The sequence below is a fragment of the Daldinia vernicosa genome (assembly GCF_022497035.1).
Source record: "Daldinia vernicosa strain CBS 139.73 unplaced genomic scaffold F5Y00scaffold_29, whole genome shotgun sequence".
Taxonomy (NCBI): domain Eukaryota; kingdom Fungi; phylum Ascomycota; class Sordariomycetes; order Xylariales; family Hypoxylaceae; genus Daldinia; species Daldinia vernicosa.
In genome coordinates, this window is record NW_025953945.1 from 339,814 (window position 1) to 356,082 (window position 16,269).

The 16,269-nt window shown below is 47.1% G+C and overlaps 4 protein-coding genes across 4 annotated transcripts; 2 read left to right on the forward strand and 2 right to left on the reverse strand.

Annotated features, from left to right (window-relative positions):
- The first annotated feature begins 1,115 nt into the window (after window positions 1-1,115).
- On the forward strand, window positions 1,116-2,328 carry F5Y00DRAFT_98022 (uncharacterized protein). The gene has a single exon (XM_048014409.1). The coding sequence runs from the start codon at window positions 1,458-1,460 to the stop codon at window positions 1,944-1,946; it is 489 nt and encodes a 162-aa protein (XP_047864018.1). The 5' UTR covers window positions 1,116-1,457; the 3' UTR covers window positions 1,947-2,328.
- Window positions 2,329-3,113: 785 nt separating this feature from the next.
- On the forward strand, window positions 3,114-7,777 carry F5Y00DRAFT_239734 (SNF2 family N-terminal domain-containing protein). The gene is made up of 3 exons (XM_048008130.1): window positions 3,114-3,639; window positions 3,754-4,215; window positions 4,268-7,777. Exons 1-3 carry the CDS (start codon window positions 3,558-3,560, stop codon window positions 7,096-7,098), a joined length of 3,375 nt encoding a protein of 1,124 aa, XP_047864019.1. The 5' UTR covers window positions 3,114-3,557; the 3' UTR covers window positions 7,099-7,777.
- Window positions 7,778-8,348: 571 nt separating this feature from the next.
- Window positions 8,349-11,097, reverse strand: F5Y00DRAFT_239737 (uncharacterized protein). Its single transcript, XM_048008131.1, has 2 exons — window positions 10,057-11,097; window positions 8,349-9,991 (listed from the first exon to the last, which is right to left on the reverse strand). The coding sequence occupies exons 1-2, from the start codon at window positions 10,352-10,354 to the stop codon at window positions 8,859-8,861; spliced, it is 1,431 nt and encodes a 476-aa protein (XP_047864020.1). The 5' UTR covers window positions 10,355-11,097; the 3' UTR covers window positions 8,349-8,858.
- A 2,414-nt stretch (window positions 11,098-13,511) lies between these two features.
- Window positions 13,512-15,927, reverse strand: F5Y00DRAFT_239741 (kinase-like domain-containing protein). The gene has a single exon (XM_048008132.1). It carries the CDS (start codon window positions 15,821-15,823, stop codon window positions 14,081-14,083), a length of 1,743 nt encoding a protein of 580 aa, XP_047864021.1. The 5' UTR covers window positions 15,824-15,927; the 3' UTR covers window positions 13,512-14,080.
- Window positions 15,928-16,269: the final 342 nt, after the last annotated feature.

Below are 16,269 nucleotides of genomic sequence, written 5' to 3' on the forward strand. Positions count from 1 at the left end.
CTTCAACAACTCATATTAATTATACCTAAATACCTATCTACATACAAAGTGTCTATGTAGGTAGAGCATTGACTTGAGCTGTTAGCAATACATAGTAAAAATAAAAAGGGACTGGTAAGGGATGTCGAGATTATATCGAAATTCCTACGTTTCTACATAGTAAGCTTCCCCCCTTATCAAGTGCTTAAGGGCCACTAAACTAGGTTACTAGGTCTAAGACTCTAAATAGTACCAACCCCACCTATCGGAGGCTTCCGCTACCGTTAGCTCATACATCTAAGAGGGATCGTTTCATCGTTTCACAGCTTACCTTTAAGTAGTGCAATTACGTACATATTTCTACATATAGGTCTCTCTTATAGGTATCTCTCACGCCTACAATCTACCTAGGTCCGTAGCAGCCAATTTACCAGTTTACCTAGATCAATTCACGAATTGCCTCAAACAAGCAACACAACAGCACGGATATTCACAAACAGCATTCTTTTTCCTCGAATCAAATGAAATCGACTTTTCACAATAGTAGCAGATCATCCTCAATCGCCCTCAATCGCTCCAATAAGATTCATATCACGCGATCCCGTACATGATCATAATCCGACCGCATTGCAATAGGCTGAGTTACCCGAGCCATCTGCAACTTGAGTTGTACCAAACTCGCATATCTATCGAACCATCTAAGCTTCGTTGTTCGACATACTACGTACATAGTCTGAGCTCGCCAACTTTTAATTCCAAGCCCGGCATATCACCGTTTCCCGTTTCTCCTTAGGCCCTTAGTCGAGAAAAAGGGAGAGGCTCCAGCTTAGTTGTGTCCACTCAGCTGCTACCCTGGAAGCCTGGGCCCAAACTGAGTTTCTCTGGTTCGACACAAATTTACGTCAGTTCCACCGGATGGTCGGCCAATCGTATCTAATCCATCAGTCCAGAGATGCACCAATCCAAGACGGTCTGATTTGAAGATCCCAGGAGTGAACTTGCAGACTTGTCGATCCTAACCCTGCCATTTGGCTCCTGTAGCTTATACGACACCAAGTCCCCTTGATCTATGGTCTCTTTTGATCTATGGTCTCTTTTGATCTATGGTCTCTTCCCACCTTGCGGTTCCTGGGGTTTATCTTGGCTTTCCCGTGCCGATGTGATCCAGATCACTTTCTAGGATCCTCTCTTATTTAGACTATTTCCTCTCAATTCTTCACCGTCTTCCATTTCTCGTATCCCTTCCCGTGACTCGAAACACTCAGCTGTATTTTTTTATATCTTCCTAGCCTGCCCCCTCTATTGTGCCTTGCATCTTGCCCCATCACTGGCTCAAATGATCTAGGACTTACCCCTATCTACTGTCTTAAGACTTACCTCTTTTACTTCTCTAGTCGACAAACGAGATTATCGTTTTGTTTCAAGTAAAACACAGTTCAACATCCCAATCACACCAGTTCACCGCCGCCATATTCGAAATGGCCGCTCAAACAGCCAACGAAAGCTTTATCGACATCACCATTACAGCCTTCTCGTCACCCGAACCTGATAATCAACGAGGACGGAAACGTCGGCGTAGCCCGCCAGAAACCTTAGCAGCTGCAGCAGCTCGATTACCGTCAGCAGAGTCTGCTACTTTCCGTGGACGATGCAGACACCGTTCATCTTCGAGACTCGATATATCTAGAAACACATCACGACTCAGAGGAGGGTCCCTATCTCCAACCCGCAGAAAGCTGATTCGCGTTGTTCAATTGAACCGTCATCGAAGCCAATCACCATCTAGATCCCGCTCTCCGGCTACACAAGAGGCTTCGAAGAGAAGGCGACAAAGAACACAGAGTCGAGGCCGAAATCACAATAGCGAGTCAAAGAAAGTCACTGAACCTATCGTCGCTTCGTTCCTTCGCCATGAAATTGTGATCAGAAGTGACAGCCCGTCTCAGAAATCGAAACAGAATGGATAATTCGGTCAGGGCTTAAGTTGGGATTCCGAATACTACAAATCCAACAATAGCTACGCCTACACAAGGCATGGCATGGCGTTGGAACAATGTGATGTTGTATTAGGTTACTACTGCCGCCGAGCATTGTACAACAAAAGCATTACCATCCGACCACAAAGGGCTGGTTCGAAGGTGACAAAGTTAGGTAATACTTTACCTCTAATAGTATTAAAAAGTCAGTCATGGAAACAGGGAGCTTGCTTAACTCACCTGTAAACTAAAAGCAACAGGATATCGGTGCATCATTTATCTATTTGGATGGAAAGGGGGGAGGGTATGACAAAAATACGGAATGAGACCAATATAAAAATCTCATGTATGTTAACTAATGGTATGTTAGGTAATTGGAAGTCAAGATAAGAAAGATCAGTTCAAGATACCACCGATATCGTATCACTATCAGGCAGTCAGGATACCTACCTACCATACATAATTAGAAGGCTCGAGACAAGGCAAATGACAAGCCCGGGGATGCGGACACGACTATGGGATTGGTGCCAAGAGACCCCACAGCGACGATGCCTGCATCTGCATCAGGTTAATTGGGTCTTCTAGATCTGCGGGGCACGTGGCCTGGGGAGTACAGAGGTGAAAAAGTGAAGACGGGCTTGACAGGCTTGACAGGCTTGACGGGTTGAGATTAGTGCGCTCAGCTGGTCAGCAGACCAATCAAGCATTTTTCAGCATTCGTTTTTGATTTGCGACGCGTCAGGCAGGCAGGCAGGTTAGCAGCGAGGGAGCATCTCAGGTAGTATGTCAGTATGTATGTAGTATAGCTGCATCCTCGGCGGGCAGGCGGGGTGTGTATTGTACATAGTAGCTGCGCCTATCGGTATCCAACCCTGCCTGTTATATATACCCAAAGTACCTATACCTATGATATATTCGAGATATACGTAATACTATACCTACTTAACCCAACAATAAAGTACGTATACTTCTCTTGGTTTCTCTTGGTAAGTACCCCTTCCATACATGTGGGTAGGGTCGATACTTCTCACGTCAACATCAACCTAATGCATCCCGAAATGTTCCTAGTCAACAAGCAATCGACCAACCAACTTTGCCCGTTCTACGAATTTCAGAAGCTTGACTGTCACATCCACTCACCACTCACAACTATCTCACCCTACATGGTACCTAACATTGTCCTCGTGACGAAGTTAACTATTTGAGATTTTTTGTTTTTCTGTATGTGTGTTTTTTTTATTTTTCTTTTGAGATGGATGTTTAAATTTCAGGCCTCACGCCAAACCGCAAGTTTATTACCTGCCCACTCGCACCTACCTTACTTAACGTATTATTTACCTACCTAGGTACATATATACTCGGCGTACCTGCCTTATATCCCACGTCCCGACCCCGACCGTTCTTTCACGCCTTCTCACCATCATTCGAACCAGCCTTGCCGATGCCCATCTCCACCTACAAAAAACAACTTCTTCGGGCGGGCGCCTTTCTTTGTCTATAACCTCTATCTGCCCTCGAGGACGTATTAACAACAACAACAGTTCTGCATGTAGCCCCGCCTCGCCATTCACAGCGACAAGCCAGGAAGGCATATAATATAATATGGCCTCAAACAACCATTCACAGGGTAACAGCCCTCTTTACAACCCTGTTTACTCACCCTCACCTACTACAAGTACTACAAGTCAGAGCAACCCTCCCCAACCAATACAACCAGCACAACCAGCACAGCCAATACAATCAGTTCTACCCACAAAGAGACCTCAAGATGATACTGACAATTTGTCCTTCGATTCAGCCTCCATGCAGAATGGATCCTCGAGACTTAATATGAACCCAGCCCTCCTACTTAATCCTAAAGGCTACTCTGCCCCTACTCCGCCTACTCGACCAAATGCGCCAGCCCGCCCTTTTAGCAATTCGAATAACTCGGCCGACATCGAATTCCAATTCAATAGTCCCGATTTTCAGTTCTCCAACCCGCCGAATGGCTATACGACCGCCATCAGTCAGTCTATGCCGCAATCTAGCAATTTTAGCAATATGATTGACCGCATGAACAATGTGGAGCAGCGTACATTCAATCCTCAAACAAAACGTCGAAAGCTCGAGGCGGAAGATAATGTTAGTCCGGCGCACGCGTTTAGAAGCGGCGGCGGCGGTGGGGTTGTTGGGCAATACGTGAAGGAGAGGCGACAAGAGGGAGGCAATCAGCAATTACCAACCAGACCAGTCGAGGCCGTAGACCTTACTGACAGCGGTAAGCTACTCTTATGAACTCAGCTCTGAATATCTACCTAATATTTCGATAGTGGAGGAAGATGACGTAGCCGTGGTACAATCTCCCATGGATGAAGAGATCTGTTATGGCATGATCCAACACGCGAGTCTTAATTGTCATATCGTTCCAAGTCCCAAACCAGGCACCATCACAGTCATGGAAAACCACTGGCCTCAAGTAAAGATAATCCTTAAAAGAAACTTTGGGGAGACATCTTCTATTATTCACGCCTACGACCATACGCGCAAGATAGTTGGAACTGTCGATGCCAGCACCGCGTCCGGCCTCGTGGGCTTATTGGACTCCAACCTTCAGCTTAGAACCGACTGCAGATTACCTACGAGGCAGAAGGTGGCAGGGGAAGAATCTGGAAAGCAGATCTCAAGAAGCTATGTTCTTGCTATAATGCTTTATGGCCCTCGGAAAAATGGCAAGACAGTTGCGAGACATCTTTCCCGGAAGAATCTTTGGCTTTGTGGTCCCCTGAGGCTTGATCCTAGTGTAAAATACGAGAATCCACAGCTTGCCGATGGACCTAAGCCTCCACCAGTTATCAAGGAGCCGCTCAAGATGATTCCTACTGCGGCTGCGTCGGTCCCATCTTCTATGATGGCTAGCGTTGAAGAGATCCGTTCTGAAGTCATGGGGGTTTTTGACTCTCTTACAAAGAACGAAGAGCTTCCTGAGGTGGAACCCGACCCTCGAGTACAGACGGAACTTTTAAAGCACCAGAAACAAGGACTCGGCTTTATGATGAACAAGGAGCTGCCTCGCCAATTCGGCAGTGATGGCAAGGCTGTCGGTTCTTTCTGGCAAATCCGTCTAGGTAACAACGGCCAGAAGACGTATTACAACGTAATTACTGGAAGCGCGCAACGCGAAGCCCCTCCCGAGACCCTCGGTGGTATTCTTGCGGATATGATGGGTCTAGGAAAGACGCTAAGCATCTTATCTCTTGTTGCTAGTTCCCTCAAGGCAGCCGACGAGTGGTCAAAGCTTATGCCTATTCAGCCACAGGCTCCTCCTATGCCCAAGAAGAAACCCAATTCTTCGGGACAGTTTGACGTGCCCACACCACAGCCGCTTGGTTTGACCCAACTAAAACTGAACGCCAAAACAACACTTTTGATATGTCCTCTCAGTACGATAACGAATTGGGAAGAGCAAATCAAGGCTCACATCCAGCCTGGTCAGCTGACGTATTATATTTATCATGGATCCAATCGCATTAAGGATCCCGAAAAGCTTGCCACGTTTGACCTCGTTTTGACAACCTACGGGTCTGTTGCTAGCGAGGTAGCATCCCGTAACAAGGGCAGGCAGGGTTCATATCCTCTCGAAGAGGTAGGATGGTTTCGTGTAGTCTTGGACGAGGCCCATATGATACGAGAGCAGTCTACTCTACAATTCAAGGCTATATGCCGCTTACAAGCCAACCGCCGTTGGGCCGTTACCGGCACCCCCGTCCAAAACAAGCTAGATGATCTCGCAGCATTACTTGCCTTCCTCCGCCTGAAGCCGTTTGACGATAAGAGCAAGTTTACAACACACATCACAGCCCCCTTTAAGATTTGCGACCCGGAGATTGTCCCGAAGCTTCGGATTCTCGTAGACAGTATCACTCTTAGACGTTTGAAGGACAAGATCAATCTCCCTCCCAGGACGGACGAAATCGTAAGACTCGAATTCTCTGCTTCCGAGCGCAAACTCTACGATATATTCGAAAGGAATGCGCAAGACAAAGTACAGGTTTTGGCGGCAGGCAGGGAGAAAATGATCGGCGGTAGGACATATATTCATATTCTTCAATCCATTCTTAGACTGCGTCTTATCTCTGCGCATGGCAAGGATCTTCTCAGCGATGAAGACCTAGAGGCGGTGCAGGGTATGACTCAAGAATCTGCCATTGACCTTGACAGCGACGAGGACGAGGAGAAACCCGCATTGGCAGAATCAAGAGTTTATGAGGCTTTTGAGCTCATGCAGGAGACTAACAGCGACTTATGTATATCCTGCCAGAAAAAGATTGGCTCAAATGATAGTGCTAGTATCGCGTCAGAGCGCGAAGAGGATGTTCTCGGCTACATGACTGCTTGCTTTCATCTTCTCTGTCCTACTTGTATCACGAACTGGGAAGAGGAGGTGGGCAATCACGGTTCAGGTACATGTCCCGTCTGCCAGGCCCACGTTCGCTTTACCTACAATGAAATTCGCAAGAGCAAGGCCGAAGTCGAACACGAGGGGCACCATCAATCACATAAGTCGGAAACAAAAATAAGAACGAAAGATGGCTATCCGGAATATTCGGGACCTCACACAAAGACTCGTGCACTTGTCGATGACCTCCTGAGAACAAAAGCCGATAGCGAGGCTCGCCCTGACGAGCCCCCATTCAAGTCGGTTGTCTTCTCCGCTTGGACGTCTCATCTCGATCTTATTCAGATCGCATTGGACAACGTTGGGATTCGATACACTCGCCTTGACGGTAAGATGAGTCGAACTGCCAGGACCGCCTCCATGGATGCCTTCCGGGAAGACAATTCGGTGCACGTGATATTAGTATCCATCATGGCCGGTGGCCTCGGCCTGAATCTTACTTCAGGGAACTACGTCTACGTGATGGAGCCTCAGTACAACCCGGCAGCAGAAGCACAAGCTGTCGACCGTGTCCACCGACTCGGTCAGAAGAGACCCGTACGCACGGTTAGATATATCATGCGAAACAGCATCGAGGAGAAAATGCTCGAGCTTCAGGAGAAGAAGAAAAAGCTCGCAAGCCTTAGCATGGACAGAAATCGGGTTATAGATAAGGCAGAGGCGGCGAAGCAAAAGCTCATGGATTTACGCAGCCTTTTCAAATAATGACTTGCTCGTTTCTACAAGACTTGGCGAGTGCCTTATATTTACTTCCTTAAGGGGCGTATAATGGCGTTTTCATGTTCTCGGCAATACTTTAAAGGGCCAGTTATCTATATTGCATTTGCGCGGTGTTTTGGTCGTACTCGGCTGTACGAGGACCATTGCTGGCGAGCAAGTTAATTGACTATATTGCTAACGACTCACGAGGGATCGCCCTCAAGTACAAAGGGTCAAATTCAAAGATCAGCAACTTACTCTCGCGAGACGGCGTACGGCTCAGAAGGAATAAAATTACTTTCGAGAGGGAGAAGAGAGACGAGAGACGGTGGAATGCGTTTAAGGATGAGTTTACGTTGGAACAGGTCATGCCGACACGTTAATTAATGTATGTCACTTCTATTACTAATTGCGGATGAGGTTGTACTCTGCAGCCTCGTCGCTCGATACCAGAATCTGGCGGTTGTCGTCCAGACTAGGGGCGGGGCTTGACTTTGGCTTCGTCTTCCCGGATAGACCGAATGAATTACACGATAGAGTCCATGGCTCTCTTTTATTATCGTTGCCTTGCGTACGATGACGTTTCGTGGCTGTAACCAGTCTCTCGTAATTTCTATCTGGGCTAGGCTGTTCAGGCTGTTCTAGGCCGGCCGGCTCGTATAATCGAATGTCTTTCTAAACTTGATATTTCTGACATCACCGTGATAATGCCTCCTCTACGATTTCTTCTCGACTAGCTAAGAAGTGGTTTCGTAACTATTACATAGTCGTATGCACAATCTAGCCACAAGGCTTTCTTTCCCACCCCCATCCGTTGGGAGACAACCCAGCTAAGCCCAACTTGCCCAGAAAAAACCAGTTCGTGCGAGGGGAGCATAGGGTAGGTATCTAAGATCTTGGTTCCCCTCACATGGCTGCGTATGTAGCAGGTAGCTACTAGGTAGATAGATATGCTACCTACATGGCTACCTAACCTGTCTATACATATTTCCACGCGTGATCCTGTTCAATACTACGGTATATACCGAGGCATATAGGTATCACACGTGTATGTATATACGAGCATTGCATATATGTATGTATGTAGGTACGTATGCATGCATGAACGATCGAGTACCGGGCGCGAGCAAAAGGCATAGATAGATTCGGTAAGTACGAAGGATCTAAATTTGTAATTAATAGTTTGGATGTCTTGTTTATTATCTGTGGGGGAGGTAGGGCATGGTGTCGTATGTAATTATATAAGTACGTAGGGGAGCTGGTTAGTTGCTATACACTTTATATATGTATGTGTAAGCAGAGGCTTGAAGATGAGGTAGAGAGTACAGCACAACACCTCAAATCCTTCCTCTATTAATGTAAGTAGTCCTAGAATTATCAAGTTTCTCCTACAATACTCTCTTACATTGTCACTTATTGGCCAGTGCACTATTATAACCCATCGCAAAGCATCGAGTTCAAACTCGACAATATCACTAGTGAATCAAAATACTTCAAGTCTAAATCAACGTCATGTTCGATTTATGCTAGAGGTTTTCTTTCTCATATCAGTCCAAATTTGTAATCATTCAGTCTGTCGTAAGTGATACGCCAACGCCCATCGAATTGCATAGTAGTGAGCCCCTTTTCACCGATTTCCTCTAAACGCCGGAGGACGAGTTGCGTCAACATGCTTATACCGCATGGCCTTTTTATGTACATAAATTTTTAACCAAGGTCATCATCCGTCCAAGCGACCCGAACCTATCATTAACTTCATTAACCGCCTAAGCCGCATTGGCACCGGCGAGTGGCTGAGAGATTCTCGTGACTTGGTCACCGGCACGGACAATTCGTCGGCCAGATGAGTCGGTAACGAAGGCGCCTTCTTTCTCCATGTGTGCCTTCTTCCAGATTTCGACTTCACAGCCTCCTCGAAGAACACCGACACGCATGGTAGACAGGAGGTTATGGGCAGCGTTCGAATGGTCGTAGACACCACCGTTGAAGATAGCAGTAGCGTCTTTTCCAATGGCGGATGAGATAAGAGCCTTGCCGCCAGGGTGATCCTTGATGAAATCGGTGACGTCGTGGATAACACCGGCAACGGCGACCAGAGCCTTGCCGTTCTTGGACTCGCTAACATAGTCATCCCAGTCTATAACAGGTAGCTGTTCTAGAGGAACACCCCAGTCTAACTTGGATCGCTTCTGGTCGAGCTTCTTCTGCATCTGTTGGAGACGACCCTTCTCGATTTCGTTCTGACGGAATGTCTTCAGGTTGTAGGCAAGACCTAGCTTCTTCCAAGCCCAGATGCTCCACTTGGTCGGGTCATACTGCCACCACTCAATGGCGTTGCGGTAGTCAGACGGGAACTCGTGGTGGAAGTTGTGGTATCCCTCTCCAAGTGTGACAAGTGCGGTGATGACGTGGTCACGAGGAGAGTTGCGGTCGTCGAAAGGCTGGTCACCGAGCCAATGGGCAAGAGAGTTGACACAGAATGTAGCCTGCTGGATGAAAAAGATTCGAATGATACCAGCGTAGATGAATCCACCCCACCAGTCACCCCAACCAAGACCGCAGACCAGAGTCGGGAGAACGAGAGACATTGTGATGACGGACTTGATGTAGTGCTTGTGTTGCCAGACAACAACCGGGTCGTCGTTCAGGTCAGAGATATCGGTTCGGCCAATTCGCTTAGGGTTCTGCTTCATGACCATCCAGCCGATGTGAGAGTATAGGAGGCCTTTGCGGACGGAGTAAGGGTCCTTCTCGGTATCCGTATAACGGTGGTGAGCACGGTGACCCCTTGACCACCATCTGATAGAACCTTGAACAGCGGCAGCTCCCATAGCAGCCAGGTAAATCTTGATAGGCAGCGAAGCCCTGAAGGAACTATGAGCCCAAAGTCGGTGATATCCTGCCAAAATATTAGTATTTCAGTATTTCGGTAATTGAACAAAACGTGATATTATACAAACATACCAGCGGTAATACCGAGACCGGCATTGAAATAGTAGAAAATGGCGAAGAGAGCCGTCTTCAACTGGAGATCAATCCAGTACGTGCTGATCAACCCAGCCAAGGGAATGAATAGGATGAAGGTAGTGTTCAACCAGTTGACGTGTTTATACCAGTTGCTCCAGGTCAAAGGGAGTTCGGAAATATGCGGTTTCTTCGGGTCATGCAGCTTGGACGACCGCAACGGTTTGTAGTCCTTAGTGCCATCAGGAAACGCCGGGGCGGCAACGGGCCCTGAGGCATCCGTCGTGGCAGAAGCCATGGTTTGAGAATCGACGGGAGCTGAAGATGGGCAGAGTTGAATCAGCAAAGGCCCTCGGAGATCGGTGAGAAGGGGGGTATCGGGATAAGTGAACGACGAGGTTAAAGAGAAGGAATGGAAGGAAAGGATGTGGGAGTTTTAAAAAGATATATATTTATTATCGGGGTGGGAATGTTGGAGTGTAAAAGGCTTGTATTGTGTATTATTGTAGTATTGGATGTAGGTACAAGTGGATATGGGGAACAATCGGTGGGACGTACAACCTTGAACCCCCTGGAGCCGGGTGGACGGGTGGACGGGTGGCGGAAATGTATACTGAAAGTACTGAAAGTATTCGAAACCCCAGTCAGACCTGGTTAGACGTGTCTAGATGGGTGAATCGGGTGAATCTAGGTTGAGTCGGGTACCGATTAAGAACTTTTATCCCAACTCGTACCTGACGTGTAACTGCTGGAACGTAAAGCGGTGTAAGCGCTAATAGTTGACAGTAAACAGTATGTATTAACTGTAGCCTTCTTAGGGTTTTGTTGTTCAAAGAATATGCTTGTTGGAACAGCTTGTTGGAACAAAGTGATTCGACTAGAACGTCTGATAGTCGACCGATGGCTTATACGATTTACTCAACTGTTAAGCAAAAAGACACCATTTATTGCTAGTTATGAATAACAAAGTCACCACTTTTTGTAAAAAATAAAAAAAAAAAAGTGGAAGACGGTGGAAACCAGTAAGTACTTGGAAGCGAAACAAAGAAAATCGTAGTGTCAAAGTGACGATCAAGTTACGAATATCTGCTGTATGTACGTATCCTGTTATCTCTTCCTGCTTGAATCCTACTCGATCTGATAGGCGAAAGAGAATGCTGGGGTTGTTGAAGGGTGGTGGGAAGGGGAAGAAAAACCTGTTACATACGCGCGGGGCAATGAAAGCACAAAGTTACCAAGTACCTTACAGATACAACTGCTTACCCAGGTTGTTGCCCATTCCTTCTGCGGGCAACTTCCATCTCATGTGTTCTTTTTTGAAAGCTGTCTGAAATTTGTTGAATTGTTGGGGAAGTGACCATAGTGGCGGTTTCGAAAGCCGCAAGCATGATCATCCAATCAGACGCCACAAAACTTCAAGGGTCTTTCCGTTTTTGGTCATATTTCACAGGTCCCACCTTGTCCCAAGGTTTATTACCCGAGTACCTAAGTACGCATACATATTATGTACATGCATCACAACGTGGATTTTACAACTTATTCTACGATCGTCTTTGCCAACAACGAAATAATTCTTCAGACGAAAGAAATGCCATTCGCATTCGTATTCAGGCTTGGTACACGCCACGCCGTCAAAGCCGTGTTTTTCTTACATTCCGCATATCATTAACTATGTGTAATAAATACTAGCTAGCCTACCTAATCCACCACGTAGCCAGTGTGAGAATACATGATAAATCGAATGCACGGAATAAATTGATATCGGTTTGCCCTTGCATAAGCTCGGAATTTTCAGGTAACACGGAAAACTCTTTGACGTAAGCCCCCTCCTCAGCCACTTCCGCAAGGCTACCTACTCTAATCAATCCTTCAAAGTGCCACAATAAACTTCCATGCTGCCATAGCAGAGCGAAATCCGGGTAGTCGGCATTGGCTTAAGCTCTCGAATAATCCGTATTGCCAGTACCTATGTACAAATGATCCCGCAACTATATACGAGCCGAGGCAACTTGGAAGTTTATCCATTCTTCGGACGACAACGGATGAATCAATCGACAGATATTATGTATCACAGATCCTGCTTACACTCAAGTGTTCTAGCCACGTTCCCCACATTATGTATGTAGATTCCCTTGGGCCGTTTGGCCGTGCACATCACTCACTCTCCCCCAACAAACAAGGGAGCCACATGCATATTTTGCGCCTATCGTGAGCTCCGTAGTGGGGCGCCGGGAAAGAGGGAATCTTGAAACGTTCCTCTAATCGGTTAAAGATAGTTGCGATGCCCCATATCTTCTAGAACAACCTTAAACTAACTAAGGAAAAACGCCACTTTCTGCGTTATGCGCCCCATAGTGTATCTAAGGCTCCATATATAGATCTTGCTAAGCCTCTTTCCTTACATCCCATCATATTATCTGATCGATATGGAAGTTGATGAGTAGCTTCGACCTATGCTATACAGATCATAATTAAGATATATGTATGTATTCGTACGATTCAATAGATCGAAAGTTGACATCAAGTTGGTGACTACCTAGTTTAAGGAAAACATCCGACTATGACTAATAAGTCCGTAGTAATCCATAGTAATGCCTCCTCCCTCCTCCCTCCTAAAGTGGCAGCACGTTACAATTCCATATTCATAATATCCGATTGGTTAGAGCTGCTTATGTCATTCATCCAAGGGAAGTGAGGATGCTTTTTGTATGACACTGGGTCATAGTAATTCTTGAGTTTGAAAGGCATTCGTTATAGAGTAACATGACGTAGGGTTGTAGGCTTGTAACCATGATAGGCTCTATGAGAGTAAAGTGAATTGAAAATAGGTAGCACCATATTTCACTGGCGTACATACAGAGGTAGGTTCTATCCTCAGATGAAAAGCAACAAGACCGCCTATATACAAAAGGCAATCTGACAACATAGCTACCTGATCACATGATCCACTCACAATGCACGTCTCTTAGCTCTAGGAGTTTGACAACCTACCCTACATCACGACCCTCATTAACCCAGCAGCCTATGTATGTGGTAGGCAGTCAACTTCCAACAATCATCCCATCATCCCATATCCGTCTCCAAACCATCAAGTATCCAAACCCACGCCGCGACACGCAACTACATACATACTAAGACGAAACAAGGGGCGTTGAAAAGCCGTGAATCGGCTTTACAACCGAACCACTAATACAACCGCCTAGCACACGTATGTACGCACACCACACCCCAAACATGAAGCCGCTCGCTCATTAACTACATAGATACTGTAAGTACCCATCTCCCGTCTCCAATCCCCATCTTCATTGCCAAATCCAACAAACCTCGTCCTCGGGGCCTCTTCACTCATCAAGGCTCTTATCTCGTGCCACCATCAGACCACTCTTTACTCCATCGACCGATCGCTCTCAACTATCTGCACTCGGCAGCGGAGGAGAAGCCACTTCAACATCCATCTGTTGGGTAAGTACCTACACAATCATGATGAACCTGCGCATACTTCCTCGCCTAGTGTAGTCAATGCGTATAGACCCGATACCAATTCAACACAGCACCATCACATACGTAGATACACCCTCGACCAGGTTTGTCAAAATACGCCAACCCCTTATTTTCTCAGGAGACATATATTTCACTACCAAGTGTAACGTATGTAGAATATGTAAGATCCGGGAACCGCCATCTCTTTTCTAGCCCTCCATCTTCAAACAGCCACTTCGACTTCGTACCCATTCATTGTGCCTCATACATTAAATATCGTATCTTCAAGCCAAAGCAAACGTTATGGTGATGCTCCGCCGTCTCTATTGTACAAAACAACAAAAATATATTCGCCCAACCCGCTGTTGCCCTAACGTAGAAAGTATGGTCCATCGCTCGCAGACATTGTGACACCCGAATATTCCCGAAAAAAGTCCTCCAAAAATTGCATATGCAATGCAAAACTCCTCGCGCCGTTCTGTATGTTTTATGTACATGAACAGCTACTCGCAAGTGTAAGCATCTCAATATAACCTTCTCAGGCTCAAGACGTCACATTTGTAGCTGTAGCTGTAGCTGTCGTTGTAAGACCTAAATCATCGTCTAGTGTCAGTTTTCGAATTTCGTCGTGCTCGTATTTAGAGCCAACACCCGTCAAATCAGTTGGCAAGTCCTGAGGCGACTCGGCTGGTCTCGAAGGTGACGCCGTCGTTGATCGTGTTGACACGTCTCCTCTGTTGTGTGTATAATGGTTTAGCGATTCGGTTTCTCTGTCTCCATCCGTAGGCGGCTGAGCAGCATGTTCGATTTGGACGTAATCCAAACTCTCGGCCGTACACACGCCCTCTGGTTCCTCGGGTTGTTTTACACTGGGCTGCCCCGGAACGCCACCTCTGGAGTCGAGTTGCGGATCTTCTAAGTTCCTTTCTGCACCCAATACCCCTGTTGTATGGGCGCCACCAGAAGTAACGGTTGCTGTGCATTTGTCAGGTAGAGGTGAGGCTCCCTCGGAATTCCCGCAGTCGATCCTAAGCGCACTGCCTGCGCCAGCTACCGACGTGGGCACCACCTGGTTTTCACTTCCGGTCGCCTGAGCCTGTTCATCCTCTAGGTCCTGTTGCACTTTCGCGATTATTTCTTCCGGTGACTGCACGACCCTGGGAGTCTCGGCAATCTCCTGTCCCAGCTCCAAGTCATCGGTATACGGGCCCATGAAATTGGCGGACCACGTTTCGCGCTGTCCCATATACGGCGGGCTATACACGTCGCGGTCGCTCGATAACGACCTAGCCGCTGGGGATCGTCCCCTTGACGGATAGTATTGCTCAACGGAGAAATTTGTTGGTGCAACATGCGTACTACCACCAAATGGGGTGTATGGCCAGACATCCCGAGGCTGAGCCGGTTTGATGTGCGGATGACCGTTTTCTTCATATCCGTCCACCGTATATTCCCGTAGGAAATCGCCGTCCTCGACGGAAATCGACGGTAGATCATGCCTCTCATAGTCGTCGTCGTTTTCGTCGTATACGGGCTGGGGAAACAACCTAAGAAGTACGGAGGCCTGAAGTCGGACACGTGGATCCTCGTGCAGGCAATATTCTACCATCGTGCGATACCAATCCGGGACATCGATTTCGGAAGTCAACCGGAGCGGTCGTCGATGCGCTTCCGGCTCATCCTCCAACGTCGCGAGTGCCCACAATACCATCCCTAATTGATAGAGGTCGGATTTTACACCGATATACATGGATATCCGCTGGTTGCTATCGATAAGTGGAGTCGCCTCCGGAGGTTCCCAGCCCACTGGGCAACCTCGTCTGTTGATGTCTATTATCTTTGCATTGTCTTCGTAGTCGATGACGATGTTAGAAAGCGTGAGGTCGCCCTGTACAAAACCGGCTTCGTGGACGTCCGATAACCCCTGAACGATCTGCCTTGCCCACTTCTCTCGAAGGGACCACGGGAGGATATTACCATCCTCTTGAGAATCGTAAATAAGGTCGATGAGCGCACCCTTTTCCGCGTAATTGATGAGCAGGCCCTTAACCATTTCGTCCTCATCGTCCACCACCACACCGTAGAATTCTATGACGTTTCGGGAGAAGCGTAAGGAATTAAGAGCGTTGACTTCGTAGAGAAATTCATCCACCGTGTCTGGTCCTGGAATCTCCTTCTTAATGAGCGTCTTCCCAGCAACACGAACCTTGTAGACGAAGCCTGACATATGGGACTCGAACGCGAGATCTCTCTCCTTGATACGGTGACATTTCAAATGCTGGATCATACGAACGGTGGGGTAGTTTATGATCTCCTACAAGAATTACACAATCAGTAACATGATATGATCTCACACAAGAGTAACCCACGTTAACGTCTTCCACTACATGGACGTGCAACCTTCCTTCCGTGGTCTGCAACTTCAGGTTGGTGACGGTGGGGTAAAATTGGATGTCTTGAAGGCTTTCGCGTATAGCTTCATATATTTTGGCACTCTTTTCCCTTTGGAACTTGATATGGAGTAGATCCTTCTCCAGAGAATCCTCTGGAGCGTTTCGATAATCCAGAGAGATAGTAACTCGCCTCCATACAAATTCATCCTCGCGATAAGTGACGAAAAACTTCTCCCTCCTAGACTTATCCCGAAAGTGCATACTCAGATTCAGGATCCATTTCCGCTCTAGTTCGTCATTGATCATTGCATCATACTGAGACGTCGTGGTAGACTGAACA

Excerpts from the sequence above, each read along its gene's own strand:
- F5Y00DRAFT_98022 (XM_048014409.1), top strand. The coding sequence starts at position 1,458 with ATGGCCGCTCAAACAGCCAACGAAAGCTTTATCGACATCACCATTACA.
- F5Y00DRAFT_239734 (XM_048008130.1), top strand. The coding sequence starts at position 3,558 with ATGGCCTCAAACAACCATTCACAGGGTAACAGCCCTCTTTACAACCCT. Across the intron at positions 3,640-3,753 it reads ACCTACTACAAGTACTACAA|CCTCCATGCAGAATGGATCC; the intron begins GTCAGAGCAACC and ends CCTTCGATTCAG. Across the intron at positions 4,216-4,267 it reads CGTAGACCTTACTGACAGCG|TGGAGGAAGATGACGTAGCC; the intron begins GTAAGCTACTCT and ends ATATTTCGATAG.
- F5Y00DRAFT_239737 (XM_048008131.1), bottom strand. The coding sequence starts at position 10,354 with ATGGCTTCTGCCACGACGGATGCCTCAGGGCCCGTTGCCGCCCCGGCG. Across the intron at positions 9,992-10,056 it reads CGGTCTCGGTATTACCGCTG|GATATCACCGACTTTGGGCT; the intron begins GTATGTTTGTAT and ends ATATTTTGGCAG.
- F5Y00DRAFT_239741 (XM_048008132.1), bottom strand. The coding sequence starts at position 15,823 with ATGATCCAGCATTTGAAATGTCACCGTATCAAGGAGAGAGATCTCGCG.